This window comes from Physeter macrocephalus, unplaced genomic scaffold, assembly GCF_002837175.3.
Source record: "Physeter macrocephalus isolate SW-GA unplaced genomic scaffold, ASM283717v5 random_1322, whole genome shotgun sequence".
NCBI classification, from domain to species: domain Eukaryota; kingdom Metazoa; phylum Chordata; class Mammalia; order Artiodactyla; family Physeteridae; genus Physeter; species Physeter macrocephalus.
The window spans coordinates 1,745-25,000 of NW_021146306.1; the positions used below are offsets into that span (position 1 = coordinate 1,745).

The 23,256-nt window shown below is 52.1% G+C and overlaps 1 protein-coding gene across 1 annotated transcript; it reads right to left on the bottom strand.

The window, feature by feature from the left end:
- Positions 1–808: 808 nt before the first annotated feature.
- SAG (S-antigen visual arrestin) lies at positions 809–21,167 on the bottom strand (the record flags this gene model as incomplete). Its single annotated transcript, XM_028486516.2, has 12 exons — positions 809–933; positions 1,921–1,936; positions 4,923–4,978; positions 6,799–6,822; positions 7,960–8,037; positions 9,442–9,579; positions 12,067–12,139; positions 14,127–14,211; positions 15,128–15,263; positions 16,215–16,291; positions 18,994–19,053; positions 20,974–21,167. Coding segments are annotated over 12 exons (1,046 nt in total), but the record flags the coding sequence as incomplete, so codon positions are not given.
- Between the last annotated feature and the right edge of the window lie 2,089 nt (positions 21,168–23,256).

The window sequence follows — 23,256 nt, forward strand, 5'->3', positions numbered from 1 at the left end:
CCTGACCGAAGCTGGGCCAGATTCTCCTGCCCAGAAACGGCACACTGGAACCAGAGGCTCGGAGAGTTCGGAGCATTTGGTTCTGAGCCACCACCAGGAGGATGGCCGCCCCGGAGGGCAGGACCCTGAGCTCCTAGGCTGGGACCCCCGGCCTTCTCTGATTTCCACCCAGCTCAGGTGTGGCAACTGGAGATTCTTCCTTCAGGTCAGTTCTCGGAGCCACTCTGAGGTCCTTCTAATGCATTCTTTTTCTTCCCCTTTAAACCAGCCAACTCGCATTTCGTTGTTTGCATTCAATGGAAACAACCAACAGCCCAGAGCTCAAACAGGACTTGGACCCAAAAGCTAAATCAGAGATGAAGAGTGTTTTTACCCACATTTGTCCACTGCCCTGTTTCTCTTGGGAGGCTCTTTGGGTGCCCTGGAGCTAGGATTGGTCACGTCATTAGACACACTGCTCCCCCTCCAAGTTTCCAGGGAAACAGCTCACCCCAGGGGTCCTGGAGAAAGCCCCGGACACGCCAGGCCCCTTCGGGTGGGCGCATGGATTTCAGGATGCCTCCTCGCCTTGATGGGTCTCCTTTCTAGATGCTGCCCTCCCCGCTGCCCAGACTCAGGGGCCCTCAAGGCTGCAGCCTGCGTGCTGTTGACGTCACCCAGCTTCCCCAACAAGTCAGCCTGACTCACAACCAGGACAGAGGAGACAAACTTTATTTCTGTGAAGAAGACCGCACTTTGGCATTTAGCATAACTAAAGGGCTAACTGTGGGGCGCCGCTACCACGCTGCTAACGGCCCCACTTCCCGCGTCCTGAGCCGGCCTCTTCACGCATCCACAGCCACCTCCTGCTCTGTCTTCTCTTCCTTAACTTCGCTTCCATCTTTCAGATTTTGGCGAGCAAACTCCTCAAAAACAAAATTTTCCTCCCGAAAACTAAAATGAAACAAAGAACACTTTGATCATGGCATGTTCTTTGAAGCTTTCAATGAGATCTTGAGGAAAACAAGATCCTTGATCTCCCTTTTGCAACACAGGAACCGATCAAGATTTTCCTACGTGATGGAACACGGGACAATGCCGTTCTCCTCATGGTTTTTCAAGTAAAATCTCTTTAACAAACAAAAATCAGAGAAAATGAAGGAACCCACAGAGTAGACATACATGCCCGGAATGACTGCGTGTGTGTACGTGTATGTGTGCGCGTGTGTGCATGTCCTGGTACTAGGGAGCAAAAAGGAAGCCAGGCCCTGCGCCGGTATTGAGAGCATGGGGCGTGTATGGAAAGACCCAAAAAGGGGTTTGCGCTTGTCTTGTGCAGATCTCAGCCTATCAATAACCACTGCTGTGGTTGGACTGGTCCTTGTGGTTCCTGTTATGACTGCAAGATGCCCTTCAGCAATAACCATCTGGAAACTTTTAGAAAATAAAGGTTTATTACTTACAGGACCTGGAAATTACACAGCATATACCTGGGGCCACACAGCGAGGTCGTGGGTAGAGAGGGAGAGCACACCGCACAGGCCTGGGGGTCTGCCTTCACTGGGGTTGGAGGTGGGGGCCTAGGGTTTCGAGGGCTCACTCTTTATTGGTGAATTTAAAACAGAAGAGCGGGAATTTAAAGCGCAGAAAGACAAAAAAACAAGTGGCTCGAATAATCTGCTATTGAAATCAACCAAACTCTCTAAACAAAGGAGAGGGAGAGCCGGCCTGGCTCTGATCGAGTCCGGTGGCTGGCAATGTGTTTATTCGAGACAGCCATGGCTGCAGTGGATGCCTCTTTGAAGCGGATGCCTTGACGATCAAAGCTTAAGTCAGGCACTTGCATTACAAAAAAAGAAAAAACAAAAACTACTGTGAGGGGTCACATTAGGGCTGTGGAGGACGAGGTCACAGAACGGGATAAAGCCAAGCAGTGCTCACCTTTTCTTGGTCTTATCTGTGAGCAGGGAAGAAAGGAGAGAGAGATCCATTAGCATAAATCCTGTCTACCGGCAATTTTCTTCCTTTGTTAGGTCACTTTATAGGTGGAGGAATAAAAGGCCTAGATATATGCATTTCATGAGAATGGCGTGTAATTCCCGCTCGCTCGGAGGGCCTCTCTCCCTGCATTTTTAACCATCGCTTCCTCTAGAAGTTGCCACCACAACCTTCGCCTCCCCAGACGGAATCAGCCACAACCTCGCCTCTAGGACCCTTTCCCTGATTAGCCTCAGCCCCTCTGATGTTGTGCTTCTCCTTTCTAAGCCTTTCTCCCTATGTGCCCTTTGGACCGTGTCCACATCAGAGGCCCCAGGAGCTGTTACGACCCACACTCCGGGCCAACTTCTACGGTCCTCGGCTCTCTAGGGGTGAGTCCTGGGACTTGACATTGAACCAGTACTCCAGCGGCTGGGGGGAGGGGGTGACTAAAGCCTGAGAACCACTCCGTGGCCCCTCAGGGAGTTCGATTTCTCTCTTAACACATTGATCTTGGGGTGGGGGGCGGGTACAGGGAGTGGGTTAGATTTTCACATATATTTTGCAGACCCAGGCGTTATTGCTAATTCTTTGTGAGGTATTCTGTTTTTTGTTTTTGTTTTTGTTTTTTTAAATTATTTTTTCTTATTTATTTATTTGGCAGCGTTGGGTCTTTGTTGCGGAGCACGGGCTCTAGAGCGCAGGCTCAGTAGTTGCAGCGCACGGGCTTAGTTGCTCCGTGGCATGTGGGATCTTCCCGGACCAGGGATCAAACCCGTGTCCCCTGCACTGGCAGGCAGATTCCTAACCACTGCGCCACCAGGGAAGCCCCTTGTTTTTGTTTTTGTTTTTAGCTTTCTGCTGCCCACCTAGTAAAGTGCTAGTGTAATCGCCTCACCACCCACCATGGTGAGCCAGGAAGAGCTAAGTGGGGCTACACAGCTCCAGAGGGTTTGGGGGAGCTTGTGGTGGGGCTGAGCCACTGCCCTTATCTCTTGTGCCTGTCGGGAAGGCAGTACCCGGAGGGAAGTGTCTGTGTGGGCTGCTAACCACAGGGGACCTACAGAGAGGCTGACTCATCAAAATGACCCTGAGCAAGAACCATCCTGGACCCCACCCACCCACCCTTGTACGTAGTAAGTTCTGGTAGCATTTCTCCAGAACTTATACCATACAAATTACTTGGCCCCTGGCCCTGGCAGGGCTTCTTAACTCCAACTTATGCTTTCTCTGCTTAGCATCTACCTGTCTCAACTCGGAGCACCGGGGACCAGGCAGGTAAGATGTGAGCATGCATCTGTGAATGAAACTTGGGACTCGTAAACCTCTGGAAATCAAAATTTCGAGGCCATGGGGTGATTTGTCCTTTCTCCCCGAAATCTCACGGTGTAAAAGATCATTGGTTTAGCCTTGATGTTATGATATGTTCAATGTGAGGGCCATAATGACTGGAACATGAAAATGTCATACCCAGAAAAGGAATAACTCCACTTCCCCCAAGTGAGGTCAGAAAGTCTGTTCACGGGGCCAGAAAATGATCTGACATGAACTATGACATCTCCTCCGGTCATAGTTTTAAAATAGCCCTTTAGAATGTCCTTGAAAGGGACCAGAATGTGTCTCAATCTCACATAGTTAAAAATAGTATTTTAATGATACAAGCATAAATGAATTTTAAAAAATATGGTTAGACTGTATTTTTCCCCCAAGGGAAGTTTTTGGCAAACTTCCAAAAGTTTTGAGTATTTGAATCTAAAATATTTGGAAGAGATACTTTGAGACAAAATAGTTTTGAGACAAAGCCAAAACGAATATGGGGCTCATTCTAATGTTTAAATGCCATTTCATTATCAACATAGAAAAGCTCTTTATAAAATATAAGAAAAAAAACCCTGCTTGTTTACGCCACTTTTACTTAAAATGTTCTTAATTGCTATAACTCGGGAGGGTTCTCATCCAGACAGGTCCATTTTTCTTTCCTGTCAACTAAGCCACCTAACACACAGCGGAGAATTTTTCCTCAGAATTTCTGAGATTGCACCTACATTATTTTTGCTGCTTCATTTATCCCTTTTAAAAGAGCTGTATTAAGATCTAATTCACATATCATACAATTTACCTATTTACATGTACAGGCCCATGGGTTTTAGTTTGCTCACAGAGCTGTACAACCATTACTTAATTTACTTTTAACATCCATACAAGAGCCAACGGATTTACAATTCAAAGGAGCCAAGGTATTAGGAACCCAGCCTGACCCTCTTTTCTAGTATTTTCTGTATTCTCATCATAACTGCCATTGTCAGAAATACTCATCATCTTCTAAATTCCTATTAATGCTTCCAAATGAAATGCAAAAGCCTCAGGCTGTCAAATTTACTTTTCACTCAAATTTTCTTTAAATCTAAATCCAGGTCTGGGGACTTCCCTCGGGGTCCAGCGGTTAAGACTCCGCACTCCCAAAGCAGGTGGCCCGGGTTCGATCACCTGGTCAGGGAACTAGATCCCGCGTGCATGCCGCAACTAAAAGATCCCACACGCTGCAGTGAAGACCAGGCGCAGCCAAATAAATAAATAAATAAATAAAATTTTTTTTTAAGACTTCTCATCACAAGGACAAAAACACTAAAAAAAAAAAAAAAAAAAATAGAATCCATGCCTGTTCACAGCAAAGCTTCTGCTTTTAAATCATTCCTGATAAAACCAAACGAGACAGCCCGCATCCAAGCAGGGATGCTACGCCCTCCACACACTCACCGGAAGTGGAAAAGACACCTGGCCCATGACCTAGTAGCCGAGCGCTCATTTCTGGGAGGAGGGACCCAGGCACTTGAAGGTGGCCTGGAACCTCGGCCACCTGGCCCTGCCTGTGCTCAGAGATGCGGTCAAGGAAGACTAGCAGTGAGTACGTAATAAATCTGTGAGTGGTAAAGGACTAGAGAAAGGCAAGATAACGCGAGACTGACCTGGGTCCTCAAGCTGGGGGTGCATGAGGCGGAACGGCACCTCAGTGGCCACTTCACTAGGGAAAAAAAGGATGCAGAGCTGTGAGAACACGCACACAATTGTAAATGCACAGCCAAGAGCTGGGAGCTGGGGTTGCAGAGCTTCGTGAAAGATCCCCAGGCCCCAGCCGAAAGAGGACTCAGTGAGAGTCAAAACAAAACAAACCAGAAATCAGGAAGTGGTCAAGAAGGAATTTTAAATGTATTCCCTGGAATGTGGTCTAGAAACTCCACTTGCGAGAGGCTGAGGCAGCTAGGATTTTTAGGTCCCCCTTCCTGCTGGTTATTAGTTTCAGGGACATGATATTATGGATAGAGAAGAGGTGAAATCCTGGAGAATAAGGACAGTTTTGAAAAATATCCTTTGCAAAAACGTAACTACTTTTTACGTGTTAAATCTGTGTAAGGCCGCACACAGTCCCTCTGCAGAGAGCAAGGTCTACCCAATTCCAGAGGCTAAAGGGCTTTGAGGCGACTTGGAATTTATATTAAAAAAGGAAGGCAACAGGGCTTCCCTGGTGGTGCATTGGTTAAGAATCCGCCTGCCAATGCAGGGGACACGGGTTCGAGCCCTCGTCTGGGAAGAACCCACACGCCACGGAGCAACTAAGCCCATGCGCCACAACTACTGAGCCCGCGCGCTACAACTACTGAAGCCCGCACGCCTAGAGCCGGTGCTCCGCAACAAGAGAAGCCACCGCAATGAGAAGCCCGCGCACTGCAACAAAGACCCAATGAAGCCGAAAATAAATAAATAAATTAATTAATTAATTTTAAAAAAAGGAAGGCAAGGAGTCAGGAAGGGGTGGAAGGGAAATCTAGGCACAGGAAGAATGGAAAGGGGTGTGGGAAACAAGGGTTACTCCTTGTTTCACCCAGGACCCATCACCTCCCGCCCTGGGGTTACTGCTTCGGTCAAAGCACTTCTGCTGCTAAGGCGCTCCTGGCGGACCCGAATGTGGCCGGGGTCTAGGAGAGAAGGCACAGCCTGGGCTCCATGTGAGGGGAGGTGATAAGAGTCGGTGAAGGAATATGTAAGGTCAGTGCCTGCCTCAGACTTGCCTTACCTGCTGCCTCTTTGTGTGTGATTTAAATGGCTGCTGTCACTAATCACAATCGCCCAGATGTGGAAACAACCCAAATGTCCACCAACCAAAACGTGGTCCGTCCATACCACGGAGTATTTCTCGGCCATAAGAAGGAATGAAGTGCTGACACGTGCTACCACATGGACCTTGCAGACATGATGTCAAGGGAAGAAGCCAGCCACAAAAGGACAAATATTGCCTGATTCCGTTCATATAACATGTCCAGATTAGGCAAATCTACAGAGCTAGAAAGCAGATTAGTGGTTGCCAGGGATGAGGGAGAGGGGAGAATGGGAGAGACGGCATGATAGGTAAGGGGTTTCCTTTTGGGATGGGAGAAGTGTACAGGAGCTAGAGAGTGGTGACAGTGGCATAACACTGTGAATGTCCCTGATGCCACTGAACTGTACACTTTTAAAAGGGTAAAATGGTAAACTTCACGTTATGTATATTTTACCCCTCCCCCCACACACACACACACACGGGCAGCTGCAAGGAGTGTGCCAGTTTTCTGAGTGTGTGTTTATGTGTGTGTCCTCGCCCAGGTGCAGGCCCAGCTACGGTCTCAGAGGATCATCCCCAACCTCACACCTATCAGCCAAGGTCTGCAGGGTGTTAGGGGCACCATCTCCTAAGACCTCTGAGCATGACAGCCGGTAAGCCAGACTTCACTGTCACCGTTCTGAAGCCCCGGTTTGTCCCCTTTGATATCTTGCCATCAAGCAGAGAAGGAAGATGAAGAGGTTTACCTGGAGGTGAGCTCTCCCAGAAGGCTAGGAAACACAAAAGCAAACAGGGCTGTGGTGACTCCACGGGGGTAACACAACCTCTCTTGCCGCTATTCAGAGGCTGGACACGTGCCCGTCATGTTCCTCCCTCACAACTTTCAGGATCTTCGCACCCCTAAGAGCCAACTCAGCTGTTCCTCTCTACTTGTGATTTCATCTCTTTCTCAAGTGGGTTAGTTAAAAAGAGGAATTATGTGGGTTCAAGCCCTAATGTTCAAGAATAAACCTCGGTCCAGAATTTCTCTCTGGGCCACAAAGGTCACTGTGAACTACCTGCTAATCACTTACCTTGACTGCTACACTCGACCCTGTTTTAGATCCTCTCAGCGAAGATGAAAGAAAACACTATACACTTTGAAAAACACAGCTACACACACTGGGTTAACGAAATTTGCAGAATCAACCCACATTCCACTTTGTTGCCCCAACCAAAATCTGGGGAACTCTTCACCTACTGAGCCCTGTGGAATATACACATGGATTTGCTTTGATGGCTGAACTACCGAAGGCTGATCAAGGTAAAAGGCCAGAGCCTCTGGCAATGGAATTTGAAAAGGAAAATGAGAAGTCGAGTTTTTCCCTTCTGATAAGAGTTTTAAATGGAAAGAAACTGATTTCAAAAAAGATGGGAAACCATTTCCTCAGAACTCTGAGATAGTCGTGCTCTTGTATGAAAAGGAGACTCCCCAGTCCTGTGGTTGCTCGTTGGGGAGGAAAGGCAGGCCCTTCCCGTCATGGATGGATGCCTCCTGAGAGGCAGGTGAACCAGGATGCACTGCGGGTTCCTTTCACAGCCGCCAGTCTTTTCCAAAGTACAATCAAAAGCTCAACTGATTCTCCTGTTTTGTATCAGCTTCCACGCGTGAGGACAGGCCCACCCCTTTTTGCCAAGCGGTACCGACAGTGCGCGTGTTTCGTAGTCTGCTTTTCTACCTTTGCCCCCGTAATGTTATATCAGGTAGAATTGTGAAACTAGACAGAGTCTCTCTAAAACTCTGCCATGTAATCGATAGAATTTGTGGACCTTTCTTGCTTTCTGTCTCCCAGTCACTCAGGAATGAAACCATTCAGACTACTGATGGCCAAGCTAGAGCAGGCAGAGCACTCGAGTTGGACACTCACCCTGACACCGTGAGCTTCACCTTGATCTGGTAAGACACCAGGATCCCCATGACGGTTCTGTCTATGCCCTCCTTTATGCTGCTCAAACAGAAAAGAAAAACAGAAGAATGCAGGGAGGGGAGAGGCGGGAAGCAAAAGCCGGATGAGTCAACCCACCTCTCCCCACCGCGCGTCATCCAGGCTCTGCTGTGCCCTCTACCGTCTGGGGCGCTGGAAGGCAGCCCTGACGCTGGGTGAAAGGGGGGCTCGGGATTCGGGGTGGGCTTTGCTCTGCCATTAACTGACCCGGTGACCTTGGCTGAAGCTCTCATTCTGGTGGAACCTCAATTTCCTTATCTGTGAAATGAGTATAAATTCACCTTCCTCACAAAAGCATGGAGAGACTGGCATGTTTATAAATTACTCCGTGAACCACAAAAGATCTTTACAAACGCAGTGCGCCGCTGTGGATGTCGTGATTCCTTCGCCCTCGAGTTTGCGGATCTAGGGCATCAATCTCCCTGCTCGGCTCTCTCCCAGAGCATCACAGATGTGCTTTAGAATCTAACACACCAACTGGCAAATCATCCTCAGAAAATCCTTTGACTCCCAAGATCCTGCTTTCGGCCCAATGTTCGTTGAGCCCGCGGTTCCTCCCGGAGCTACGGGGTCAGGGAGGGCAAAGGCGAGAGCTCTTCCCGATGGCATCACCCGGAACTGATCGCTGGGGCCTTGGAACACACAGGGGTGGAGGGGGAGATGGCAGCGAAGGGCCCGAGCCTGGGTGGCAGCTCCTACCCCAAACCCTCAGGGCTCAGAAGCAGACACGCCGCTGGGAATGGAAGCCCCGGAGGATGGTGAGGAATGACAGGGCTATTTGAGGTAGAAGCTTCGTTCGAGTTTTTACTGGATCTGCTGGCTCAGTTCGGCCATGGTTCTCTGAGCGGGGTCAGCATATCAGTGCTTATTTTCATTTAAATTGAACTGACCTCTGTAGCCCTCAGGACCTCCTATTCTTTACCTTTCCTGACGGAAATGCATAAAGGACATTTCCGTCATTGGTGGAGCCAGCTGGGGCACTCAGTTCATATGCTCAGGGCTCTACACTAGCGAATGATATTTTTGAAGGTAACAGCTGACATTTCTGGAGCACTTACTGTGTGCCAGGCACCACATTTTACATGGACTGTCTCACATAACCCTCAAAACCTCTCTCTGAGGAGCTGTCGCTCCCACACTTTACAGACAGGAAAACTGAGGTTCTCAAGACAGCTCCAGTTACCTCCCCAGGGTGGCCCAGACAGCAAGCAGGGGAGTTGGGGATCAGCACAAGGCCCAGAGCTCTAGCCACTGTGTCACACCAGGGGTGGGAGTGGGGTCCCTGCTTGAGGCCCCGAGCACGTGCTTTGCCACCAGGCTGCGTGTGCACGCCGTGAGCCCAGGGCTGGGACGAGGAGGGGGGGGTAGACCGGCGCCACCCCAGCACTGAGTCTCGGGGCTCACATGGTGCTAGAGGCAAGGTTCGTGTCCTCGTGCTTGATTTTCCCGTCCAGGGCGATGCCCCTCCTCTCGCGGTTGTTAGCCAGCAAGGGCACCAGGGTCAGCGTCGTGGTCAAGGTGCTGTGTGGCGGCACTTTCTCCCTGCGGGGAGAAACACAGAGAGCGGGTCTAGCCGACTGCTCTTACGGCCCTGAAGCCGCCATCGCCCCCACGAGACCCTGTGTGCCATCCAGCATCTTCTAGAGCCCACGTTCCCTGCGACTCATGGGAAAGGTAGTCCAGGTGACTGTGCCTTTGCCTCGTGAGAAGAACAGCATCAGCGACGTCTCAAAACAGGCTGGCGGCAACGTTAGAACGTTTCTCAAGGCCCTCAGCCTGCTCTGATTGCTGAATTTCTAGAAGGTCTTGTGGGGTGAAGTGAGACTGGCCCAAGAGTCAGGGACCACACCCCGTCTCCTCCTGAGACTTCGTGAAGCACGCAGCGGGCTGCAGGGCCAACCGGCCAGTGCCAGCAACAAGGCCAGCAACAAGGAGTCGGCACTGTCGGGGATCTACGTGTGCCCAGGGAGGAGGGGCGCCAGAAGGGCCGGGTCCTCCACTGTGAGCTGTTCAGACGGGGCGGCTCTGGGGGCCCGGGGGCAGCTGCGGCAGAGCAGCGCGGTCTCCCCAGGCCGGGCAGCAGCCCGGCTCACCGAACAGCACCTGAGGCTGGAGAGTTGGCTCTGCCACTCTCCCACGTGCTGACCCCTGGCCTGTGCCAACAGCCGCCATGCAGCCGCCCGCCCTCTCTGACCCCAGAGCCCAGGCGAGCCGTGTCCGTGCTCCTGGCACACCCTCTGTCCCTGTGCCCAGCCAGGAGAAGGCAGGGCCCTGAAAACACTGTCCAGGAGGCAGCCTCGGGCCCTTTCCCCAGCCTGCCACCGCCACCGTCGGCATGGCTCCCCTCCTCCCTCTCCCTGGGGAGTTGAAGGCGGCTGTGTCTTCTCTGGCCTCCAAGTGCACACAGGGGCCTCCTGGGCATGCCCTTTACAGAACCCTGCCTGAGCCCAAGGTGGCCCACATCCCTGCCTCTGGGCCCTGGCAGAACTTCTCTTAATGAACTCAGTTTGGCAGCAGAGTGACAGAAGCAGAAGTTACACTGGAAAGGTAGTCGTAGTAGCAAGGGGCCCCGGGATGGGGCTGGGACGATGGCCTATGCCAAGGCCTGGGGCCAAAGTCCCGCCCGGCCACTTCCCAGCGCCTTCGGGATTGGGATTGGATGGTGGGCAGCAGCTTGGGTGTCAGGTCTGACCTGGTTCCCAGGAGGCCTGCCCACCAGGGCCCCAGAAGCCCCACTTTCAACCTCCCTGCCTCCCACCCTTTTGAGTGTATCGGAGGATGGCTCCCAGTTTTCTGGGAGTCCTTGATGCAAAATGCATCCAGGAGCCGTAAAGAGGACCAGGTGACGGGGCATATTAGGGGAGAACTCAGCTGCGGACCAGTTCCCCTATCACTGTTGGGCACATGCCAAAAGGTGAGCCAGGAAGATGCCAGGACACAAGGGTGTGCAAGGACACCGCGTAAAAGGTAGAGCAGACCCCAGGCCTGGCCCCAAGGAGACGGTCAGTGAGTTATGGCTCTTTCCTTCCTCTCTCCTCTCTAGACCTATAAGTAAACTCAGGTCAGGATCTGCTTTAAGTAACAGTTTATCCTGAAGTCGCCTTTTAAATATCATGCAATATTATCTTGCTGAATCAGCTGTCCTTCCTCACCCCCCTCCCCGAACCCCCCTTCCTCTAACCGTGATAATATTTTTTGCATACAACAATGCTTAGAAGAAACACCTTCCCAAGCAATCCTCGTGGGGGGGAGGCAGAACCCCCAGAAGCCTGTGTGCTTCATGAACCTGACTGCCTAGCACAAAGCAAAACTGGTTAGATCTCTCGCTCCACCATGAAGAAGCCATCACAGGGTTCCCATTTGTTTTTAATATCTTTTTTTTTTTAAACTTATTTGGCTGCGCTGGGACTTAGTTGCGGCACGCAGGAGCTTTAGTTGCAGCACGTGGGCTCTACTTCCCTGACCAGGGATCAAACCCGGGCCCCCTGCACTGGGAGCCCGGAGGCTTAGCCACTGGACCACCTGGGAAATCCTCCCATTTGTCTTTTATTCTAATGAAGGGAGAAAAGTCATTAACAACAGGTGGATGAGAACTGATCTATCATCCTAATCCAGTTGTCATTGGTATCAGATTTTCAAGCTGTGGAGAAGATCAAAAGATAGGGAACGCTTGACTGGGCTGACAGGTCATTTGATTTTCTGCTCCGGGGGCAGAAACAGTATCAAATTCCTACCCACTTATTCAAGGATCAATAGAAAGTTCTAGACATTCCCACTGTGACGTTTCAGCCTTTATTTCTCTCCTCTCCACCATTCCTCAGCTTGACGCAGCTCTCGGAATTCTTGTTAGTGAGCACAGGATCAAGACGCTGACTTTCTTTGCAGTCCTTGAAGTGAGAACAGGGGAAGGAAGCGGAAAGCTGGGGAGCTAGCTGACCGCTCTACTTCCTTCTTCAGCGATGACCAAAATGGGAACTTGACAAAGAAGCTGGAGCCGCCCAGGAAATAGAAACCCAACCCACTACTCACTGTGTTTCCTCCACGGCCACCGGCTTGGTGTAATAATCACTCGAGTAGAGAACCACGTTGGCCACTTGTTCCACTGCAAAGGGGGGACAGGATAGGGTGACTTGGCGCGGAGTCCTGCGTGGTGCCTTCCAGGGGACATGGTTGGTCTTCCCTAATGGCCATCTGAGTGCACCTCTCAGGCTCGGCATTAAGGCTGAGATTTCTGTTCTGTCCTCAGGCCACTTCCATTCACCAATAACCTGCTCTGTGTCAACCCTACCCACGAGCCTGTCTCCTAAAACTGCACCTCCTGGGAGACTCCTCCTCCCTGCTGAGCTCAGGGCACATCCGTGGGTATCCTTCCAAGGCACCCAATCTCCCAGTGTCCCAAAACTCACCATGTGCTCTCTTTCCCCAAATACACTCCCTTCCAACCTTCTCTACCTTATTTAATGAGCATCTCCTTCGGGTGTCCAAGCTACAAACCACCTGGAGGCAGCACAGGGTTGATTTGTGGGTGTAGCATGGTGGATAGGAAGGTGGGCTCTGGGGCCACACCACTGGGGTTCACATCCCAGCTTAGCCGTCTGCTGTGGGGTAATCACCGAGCCCCTCTAAGCCTCAATTTCCCCATCAGCAAAATGAGAATGATCATTGCATCTAACTTATATGGTTGTTGTGATGATTAAAAGGATGATTTTTCGGGCTTCCCTGGTGGTGCGGTGGTTGAGAGTCCGCCTGCCGATGCAGGGGACGCGGGTTCGTGCCCCGGTCCGGGAAGATCCCACACGCCGCGGAGCGGCTGGGCCCGTGAGCCGTGGCCGCTGAGCCTGCGCGTCCGGAGCCCGTGCTCCGCGACCGGAGAGGCGAGGCCCGCGTACCCAAAAAAAAAAAAAAAAAAAAAAAAAAAAAAAAAAAAAGGATGATTTTTCATCTCCATTAAAATCAAATTTGAGAATCAGAAAAACAATTTGTGTGAAGCACTCAACACAGTGCTCGGCCTATAGAAAGTTCTTAACATCTAGCTTCAGAAATTCAACAGCTTCTTTCAAAAATTAGGGGCTTCGATGTTAGGATTCATAAAACTTTGAGAAATAATTTAACACCTAAGTATCAATTGATACTTTCTCAATCCTGCTGCTTCTTGGAATACTGTATTGACACTACATACAACACGCTAAACAAATAATGCCAGGTCCTACAAAGACTTAAGGGCATAAGAACTAAAGCAACATAAAAACAAAGCCATAAAGTAAGCATGTATATTAGTATCAAGAAAAGTCTAGAATTTTTTAGTATGTATGCATCACATTCCTGAGCCTTCTCTATGATGGATAAGAGGGAAAGAGGAACGTGGTATATGGCACTTAGGGTGACCAACCATCCTGGTCTGCCTGGGACTGGCCCCATTTTAGCACTGAAAGTCCTGCGTCCTTGGTCCTGGTCAACCCGGGATGCTTGGTCACCCTAACACACTGTGAGTCTAACTCCGTCTCAGTCATCGAGTGCTTGAGGGAGAAGCGAACAGAGAGGTCTCCCTCCCAGGTCATTTTATCGTGTCTTTTTTTACATCACCCATATAAGACCAAGATCTAGGAGCATCCCGTGCACTTTGACGCCCTTTGAGCTGAGGAAGTGTGTAGGACCAGCAAGCGGGAGGCGCGTCTCCTGAGTATTCAGGAGGCTTGGCCATCGCATCGTGGTGACTCAGCAATAGCAGTAACAGCAGGGATTACCACTTACAAAGCATGTCCCGCGTGATCAATCAGTACCTAACGAAAGCTGGGAAGGGAGTCCGGGAACACTGCCGTGGCTGCCCGCTCAATCCCAAGAGGACGTGCACAGCTCGAGCCCACGGGGAGCCCAGGGTTCCCAGGCCAAGGCTCCCCACTACACTGTGCAGAAAGAAAACTCCTCCCGCACTTCCCCCGAGACCTGGCCCAGGGGCCCCTCCAGGAAGGCGTGACTAGGAAGGACAGGAAGATGCCCTGTCGGGGATGCTGTCCCAGGACGGAAGACACCCCTAAGCTGGGGTTGCGCGAGGCTGCAGGAGAGGACACCTTCCCCCTCTGAGGTCCTACCTAGCGCTTTAATCTTCTTCACCATCTTCTCTGTATTATTGGTAACGGTCACGGTCACAGGAATGGGTTCCCCGTGGTAATAGATCTGAAGAAGTCAGCGGATAAGTCAGAAAAGGGGAAGAGAGTGTGGCCATATCTTGTTACATTCATCTCAGTCCTTTAACTGGAATAAAAGCGGCTGAATGCCCACACTTTCAAGGAAGACAAGGTGATGGCATCACGTTTCCTGTGGAGAAGGGTCTGGAGCAGGTTCTACCCCATCTGTGGGAGGCTGAGGCGGGTGATGGGGGCTCCGGCCCCAACGCCCGAGTCCTGAGAGTCACGCAGAGTTAGCCCCGGGGGTCTTGAGTGGAATCATGAGGTTATTGGGGGCAGAATAAGTGAAATGAGGGGAAATCAGCGGGGAAGCCCAGAGGCAGAGCTTGCCCAGCAGTGACTCTGTGTGATCCAGCCCAGGTGCTCACGTGCGCGCGCGCGCACGCACGCACGCACGCGCGCGCACGCGCACACACGCACACACGCACACACACGCGTCTGCTGGCCAACGTGTGTGCACGGCTCTTGTCGACCAGAGGGACCAGAGACACAGCCTTGGCCAGTGTTTCTTCATCTTTTTCAGCCGTGATTTTCACACATGACATGCTCACCCCCTCACCGTTACTGCCAAACTTAAGTTTGCAGAGAAGTGAACAGTTTGTTAACACCACACCCATTGATGACACACTAGTAAAGAGGCCCCTGGGGGCAGACAGGGGGCAAAGACAGCCTGGGCTGGGGGTATGGGAAACCCCCCCCACCTCCAAGTTGTCGGGACCCACAGTGAGTGGAATGCAAGCCTGTTTGGCCCTATCCTAAGGGTCACGTTTACTGGCTCCAAATTATGAAAAAAGACAGTCGTCCCCAAATGTTGGTGCTTAAACTATCGCTGCCCCCAAGACTGCCTGCAGCACACCCCCAGCAGAGGGCCTGGCAGGCTGTCCCCAGGCCGGCTCCACAGTCACCTCTTTGCTGAGGGAGACGGCGAGGTGCAGGGGCTTCTCGGACATGAAGAACTGCCAGGAGGCCTCCGCTTGGGGCTGGGGACCCATCTCCTGCGGCGCATGCTGTACCTTCCGGATCAGCAAACGCACGGAGCTCCTGTGGATGAAAGGTCACCGATGGTTCCCCGGATCAGAGCCTGGGCCTCCTCAGGACGGCCTACCAGGTCCCCCTCCCCATCCCCAGGCTGGGATCCCTCAGGGATGCTGCCGATGGATGCAGGATGGGCCAGTAGGGGGATCAGGCCGGGGGGCGGGGCCTGGTGGGTGGCGTGGACCAGTCAGCTCTCCAAGGGTCCCTCTCACCCTCTGTCAGGACCCCGGCTTGGCCTCCTCTCGGGTGAAGCTGATGTGGGGATGTGTGCCCATGTGACAGACTTCAAAACCCTCTACAGATGTGATGCCCTGTTATTGCTGTTTGGTAGAAGTGTCCATAGGTGTGAATGTTGAGCATGTAGAGAAAGTGTTGAGGCCGCAACTAGAAACCTTATTCAGGAACAAGAAAAATAAGCACCAGAGCCTGGGAGTACAGGAGGAATGGGAGTCACTGCTTAATGGGCAGAGAGAGTTTCTGTTTGGGGTGATGACAGCATTTGGGGTATAGATACCTTGGGGTCTGGATAGCAGATAGTGGTGTAACTGATTACACGACGTAACGAATGTACTTAATGCCACTGAATTGTACACTTGACGATGGTTAAAATGGTAAACTTCATGTTATGTATATTTTACTGTAACAAAGAAATTACAAAAGAAGAAGAAAACTAAAGAAAGAGGGGATCTGGAGGCTTTTAAGGGCTTCCATGAGCCCTGGAGGTCGCCAACTCCCCTGTCATTTTCTTTTGTTTTTTCCCCCCAGATGGTCAGCCATTGTCCCCCACCGCCTGTGGAGATGGTTCATCCTGACGGTGCTGACCTGGGGAGGCTCCATTACCCCGCCACGATGGCCCTGTGGGAAGACTCTGCCACTTGGACATAAAGTGAGGGGCGGTCTCTTACCCCCAGCCCTTCCCCCCCGACCCCTCACATATTCCCACAGCTACACTCTTACTTCTTGGGAATTTTGTCCTCTTCCGTATCTGTGCTGGGTGTGGCAAAGGCTTTGACCTCGAAGTCGACCCCACAGCACTGCAGGGGCGAGAGAACAGACAGGGCTGCGGTCAGCACCTCCCTTCCGGGAGCCAGGATGGGGGTCACAGCTCCCGCAGGGGATGTTACGTGGCAACTTCTTTTTCTTTCTTGGCCATATCCTTTTCAGAGTTGCACCATTATGACTAGCTTTGCAAGTGTGCTAGTGATGAAATAATGGCATTAGCTCGAGGAGAGTGCCACGGGCTCCAAGGCCCCAGTGAAGGTCCCCCAGCCTGCAGGATGAGCCCCGCCAGTAGCTGCAGAGCATGACTCAGGCATCCTGGCTGGTCCTAGCCTCTCACCACCTCGCACGGCGGCCAGCCCACCCCCCATTTAGTTGTCCTTCTCAGAAGTGACCCTGTGTGCAAGTTACTGATGGTCCACTGCCTACAGCAGGAGGCAGGAGCAGTGCTCACAGGGCTGGCAGGGGTCCATGGACGCCTGTGCTGGGGCTCCAAAGCCCTACGCCAGCGGGCAGCTGCTGTGCAGCTGCAGCCAGGCGTGGCCAGGCTGCCACGGGGACCCGGTGCTGGCAGCTCTCCCAACTTTTGAAAAGAAGCTGGAAATGGAATTTGGAATGAAGGCTCCTGGTTTTTAAATTAACTAGATTAAAAAATGTTGCATGGGTGGAACAGATGCCTCTGCGGGCCCCTTCGGCCCCCAGCCCCAGAGTGAATCCCCTGTGAGCTCGCTCCTCTGTTGTGTTAACACGAGGTGGGCGGGGATGGGCCCTCCACCAGCTGCCCACAGAGTGACAGTAGCACATAAGCCACAGTCTTACTGGTTCTGCAAAACTGTGGAATCGCAACAACTCTAAACCCTGGGTTGAAAATAAATACACGTCGTTACCCTCCAGCACCTGGAGCTCTTAGCCACACCTCCTCTCTGCTGGCCCCCCTCCACTCCCACCTCTTGCTGCCCCCTGCACCAGCCAAGCCCTTCCACCTGTCTACCCTGGGCACGTGCTGTTGCTTCCTTCTGAAACGCTTGACGCCTCTCTCTCCTTTTATACTAGCCCAGCTCACAGGCCTCCTCAGCTGTGAGGCCCCCAGGGGCCCTGCTGCACTGATGGCTCCTCCCCCGGGACAGAGGGAAGGGTGGCCCTCTGGCTGGTACAGTGTCCCCCACTCTGATCGAGTGGCCTCCTCCACCTTCCCGCCCACATCCCTGTTTTCCTGGCCTGGTGGCTTTCAAAGGTTTCAGACCACCGCCCACGGTAAGAAGGAAAGTTCACTGCGAGGCCCGGTAAACATGCTCACGCGTGAAGCCATGCGCGTGAACTAGCACGTCTCTATGCTGTGTGCTATGTGCCCTGAGCTCCCATGCTGTTCCACTTCATGCCATTCCATTTTCTTTCTTCAATGCCATCTCGGATCCACTGCACCGATTTCACAAACCACTAATGGGGTAGGACCCCCAAGTCGAAAATCATGGCCCTGGACCCTCGGTAACCCAGGTACGGATCTGCCAGTCTCTGCCCTCATTTGCTGTCTTTTTCTTTTCCAGCTCCCTCCCTCGTGACTCCCTCAGGCCTGTAGCCCCTGGGTCCCAGCACCTTTCCCTCTCTCCTCATGTCCGCACTGCCCTCCCTCCTTGCCTAGAGTCCCCAGTCCACCAGGGTCACAGCTCTCTTGCACACACGGCCCCTTTGCTTCTCGCCTTTCAGAGCTCAACTCCACTCTCAGCTCAGTGGCCAGAGTGATCCTCTACAAACCCAAGTCAGAGCCTTCTGTGTGGGGGGGGGGAGGGATAAATCGGGAGATTGGGACTGACATATACACACTATTATATATAAAATAGATAACTAATAAGGACCTACTGTACAGCACAGGGAACTCTACTCAGTGCCCTGTAATGGATATATGTATATGGAGAACTGATTCACTTTGCAGTACAGCAGAAACTAACACCTTGTAAAGCAGCGATATTCCAATAAAAATTTAAAAAAAAAAAAAGAACCTACTGTGCAGAACCCGCCAGCGGCTCCCATCTCACTCAGAGAAAGTCCCAGTCCTCGCAACGGTGTACGAGGCCCTTCCTGACCTGGCCGCACCGCCCCACTCCTCTCAGACCTGCCCCACCATTCACCCCAGCTCCTCCTGCTTCACAAGCAGCACCCACTGTGCATGGCGCTGCCCCCTGCCTGGGTGGCTCTCCCAGGGCTGGAGGGGCTCCTCCTTTGCCCCGTCAGAGAGGCCTTCCCTAAGCTCCCCGGACAAGCACCACCAGGTCCTCCCTTAGCTCTCCGAGCCTCTTGTTCTCCATGGATGGGCCGCATAGGGACTTGCTATTTGGCTTTCGTCTGTTTCTCTCCCCAGGTGAGACCCACGAGGGGAGAGACCTACTATTTCGCTCACAGGGCTGCTCATGGTTAGGAATTGCTGAAGACAAGTGATACGCTCATTATACTGTCTCCCTACTTTTGCATATGGCTGCAATTTACCACAGTAAAAGCCCGTGCGCCACAACTACGGAGCCCACGTGCCACAACTACTGAGCCTGCATGCCACAGCTACTGAAGCCTGTGCGCCTAGATCCCGTGCTCCACAACAAGAGAAGCCCGCACACTCCAACGAAGAGTAGCCCCCGCTCGCCACGACCAGAGAAAGCCCGCACGCAGCAACGAAGACCCAACGCAGCCAAAAAAAAAAGTCTTTTGAAGGAATGAATGAATCCCTGGCATTTCTTCCGGAACCAACCTTGTCCACATCTTGTGGAGCTGGCTGCAGCATCACCGAACAGGGTAAGTAGTCGGGAAACTGTGGAAAGAAACAACAGATCATTTCTTTCAGAGAATGTCATTCCCCGTGTATTCTACCTTCATCGTTCAAAAATTGAAAAATGAAGATGAGAAGCAAGAAAAAGGAAAACATATTCACGTGTGTTCCCAACACCTGGAGTGGCGTGAACACAACCTCCCGAGTGTCCCACGTCACCCTCACACAAACACGTACGTGCCTGTGTAGTTTTACAGAAGTGAGACAAGGGATGCACATGTCCTGCGGTCTAGTTTGCTCCCATCACCGACCCTAACCCTGCTCAGGATGAGTGTGACCATTTTCCATGCTGGGAGATGTAGTTCTGCGCCACCATTTTTAAGGCTCCAGTAACATCACTTTTTATTTTTTTTGGCCGTGCCGCATGGCTTGCCGGGATCTTAGTTCCCCAGCCAGGGACTGAACCTGGGCCCTTGGCAGGGAGAGCGCAGAGTTCTAAACACTGGACCGCCAGGGAATTCCCCCGTGAATTCCCCCACATTTAATTCAGCCAGTTTCCTTTGTTGGCTGCCCTCCATCAGGTGGTCTTTACTCTGTTGCCATTGTCACCAAGGCTGCATAAACATCCTTCAGCCACCTTAGCACGGTTTTAGTCCATTCGCTCCATAGTAGGCTACACTATTAGAAAGGGAATGGTCAGGTCAAACTCACATTTTTAAGGTTTTGATACATGTTGACATGTTATCTCCAAAAGGTTCCGTCACTTCAAACTCCCGGTCCCAGCGCATGGGACCACCCAGGACCACAAAACTTTAAGTGATTTTTTAAAAAGCTGTTATAAAATATACCTAACATAGGGACTTCCCTGGTGGTCCAGTGGTTAAGACTCCATGCTCCCAATGCAGGGGGCACAGGTTCCATCCCTGGTCAGGGAACTAAGATCCCGCATCCCACATGTTGCATAGCATGGCCAAAAAAAAAAAAAAAAAAAAAAAAAAAAAAATATATATATATATATCTAACATAAAACTTACTATTTTAAGTGTACAGTTCAGTGGCATTGAGCACATTGAGTACAATGACCCCCAGCACCCATTTCCAGAACTTTTTCATCATCCCAAACTGAAGCTCTGTACCCATTCAACATTAACCCCCCAATTCCATCCTCCCCCATTCCCTGAAGACCACCAGGCTACTTTCTGTCTCTACGAATTTAACTCCTCTGGGTCCCTCATATAAGTGAAATCACAGAGTATTTTTCCTTATGTGGCTGGCTTATTTCACTTAGCATAATGTTGTCAAGGTTCACTCACGTTATAGCTTGTGTCAGAATTTCCTGCCTTTTTAAGCCTGAACCATATAACTCTGGAGGAATATATAATCTCAAGACCCGTAAACATGCGAGTGAAGAGGGTGACAGCCGCTACGCCAACAGTGAGCTCAGGCCCAAGTCTTCAGAGGCAGGAACGCTGGCCCCGTGGTAGCCAGGTTCCATCAGGGGAGACTCAGGCCATGAGAGGGGCGAAGGGGTTTCTCTACAGTGACCCACCAAGCTCTCTGGTCAAGGCTACAGAGGACGACTCATTTCACTAAGATCTCCTGTCTGGCAGGGAACTCTTTCCTGCTTAGAAACTCCTCGAGGCAACCGAGGGGCACTTCTTGCTTTTTATAGCCGAGCAAGTGAAGGCAAAACATGCACGTATAATTAGGTGGTCGGATGCAGGGAAATATTTAAACCGTGGGTTGAAACGGTGCCTTCAAAGGCCGGGAGGCTGTTTTCAAGGACTTAAAAAAAGACAATCACAGCCCGTGCAATCTAGAATTTCCTCCAAGGGTGCAATTTGCAGGCCCGCAGACGTGCAGTCGTTACTCTGGCCCCTCGCCTTCGCTGCTGGTCCCATCATAAGGTGCTGTGGGTGAAGGAAGCGTTTCGAGGAAGCGCAGGGCCGAGTCGTCACCCACCGTGAGCAGGAAGGGGTACGTGTGGTCCCCTAGCTTCTTGATCAGGCTCTCCTGTAGCTTCGTGAGGGTTCCCAAGGCCCCCACAGGAGGGAACAGCTGGACCTGGGAGAAGTACAGGTCCCTGCGGAACTTCAGGCCGATCACATCGATGTCTTCCCGGCCGTACCGGAAGGCGCAGGTCAGAGAGACGTACACTGGAAGGGAGACAAGAAGGGGTAGGCTTGCCCCGTTGGCGGGCTTGGCGCCCCTGCCTGGGCTGACACTGCCTACCGGTCTCAACATCCCACCTTCAGCATCTCAGTGAGGACCTGAGAACCTTACTACCCAGCTGGCCCTTCCCTCTGGCTTGCGTTAATTACTCGAAAGAGCCCGTGTCTGAGTGCTGGGAGGCTTCTTCCATGAGCCACATTATTTAGCCTCCTGTCTTTACGGTTTCCCTCATCCTCCCACCCCCTCCTCTTGATGTACCAGCTCAGTGAGCTCAGGAGGCTTTTAAACAGTGTGAGGTCACTTGGGTTCTGAGGGCGGAAGGTCTGGATGGAGTTGAGAGCGAAGGTAAGAAGCAGAGGAAGGGCTTCCCTGGTGGCGCAGTGGTTAAGAATCCACCTGCCAGTTCAGGGGACACAGGTTCGGGCCCTGGTCCGGGAAGATCCCACATGCCGCAGAGCAACTAAGCCCGTGCGCCACAACTACTGGGCCTGCGCTCTAGAGCCCGCGAGCCACAACTACCGAAGCCTGTGCGCCTAGAGCCTGTGCCCTGAAACAAGAGAAGCCACTGCAGTGAGAAGCCCGCGCACCGCAACAAAGAGCAGCCCCGGCTCGTCGCAACTAGAGAGAAAGCCCGTGCGCAGCAATGAAGACCCAACGCAGCCCAAAATAAATAAATACATTTATTAAAAAATAAGAAAAGCAGAGGGAAACCGTGCTAGGGAACAAAACAGATGAGTGCCTGAGCTGGATGGGGCCTCGAGGGAACTGAGCAGGGGCTCAGGGACCAGGTGGAGAGGTGACACCAACTCCGAGAGGAAGCCTTCTTTTCACACCGCTCAGAAACTTAATTGAGCTTTCTCTAAATCAGTCAGCGCTTCTGAAAATTCACTGTGGTTACGCAGACGTAAATTGTGCCCCCAGTGGACCAAAAGAATTATATGAAACTACACACGTTTTGAGGATGGACTGTTTACAACTGTCGTTAGCGTGGTAAATAAAACCACACGAAGGGGTCCCCCCAAGGCCTTGGTAGCTGTTGGCTGAGGATTTTGTCTGTCTGCCTCAAGAGCAATTGCCCCTCGGTGCTAAGCTCAGAAGAGCCACTGACCACTTGCTTATCCCTCATTCAAAGTTTGTAAGAGGAAGGTGCCCAGAGATGACCTGGTTTTACGCCTCCCTCTCCAGGCAGCGCGTTCCTGGCCAAGGGCGCGTGGGCTTTGGGGGCTGGAACTGGGCTCCGCCTGGTGTAAGAGAGGAGCAGGGCACCTGGGAGGAAGCTGGAGACAGCAGAGGGGGCCGATTTTCAGCCTGTTTCTGCCACGTCCCCTGGATGCTGTGGGCCCTACATCTGACATACTCCATGGGCACATGCAGGGTTAGGAACAATTCCTTGCTGGTTGCTGGAGCTACCACTCTAAAAGGCGTATTTAGAATGGAACTGAGTCAGTGACATTATCGTAAGGAGAACTTGGTTCTAATTTAGTTTACACGACTGGTTTTCGTTTGTTTGTTTTTGACACGCCACATGGCACGGCAGATGGGATTTTAGTTCCCCGACGAGGGATCAAACCCAGGGCCCCGGCAGTGAGAGCGCCGAGTCCTAACCACTCGACCGCCAGGGAACTCCCTACACAACTGTTATTAGTACCAAATGGCGCGCCACACATCGCAACTGCCAGGTATCTTTGAGGGGGCTGTGCTGCCGTGGTCCAGAACACCAGGCTCAGCATAAAAGCTCTGCCTTCCCGCAGCCTCAATATCCCGCTTTTCGGATGAACCCAGAAAGGAGCCCTCTTGTGTCTGCCCTGACACAGAACGGCAGGACACGGGCAAGCCGCAGTCCGTGGAGCCGGCAGACCGGGGCTCCGGGCTCTGTCTGCCGTTCCTTATCCTGCCACCTCGGACAAGTGGCTTCCCCGAGTCTTCCCCTCCATCTGGAAGATGCGGACGGTGAGCTCTGGTGGGAACAGGGCCCGTGTCTTGAGGATCGTACGAGGGAATGTGGGTGAAAGGGCCTGGCAGAGAGAATGGGTGTGCAAGAGCTTCCCCGCCCCTCCTTGCACGCACACGCCC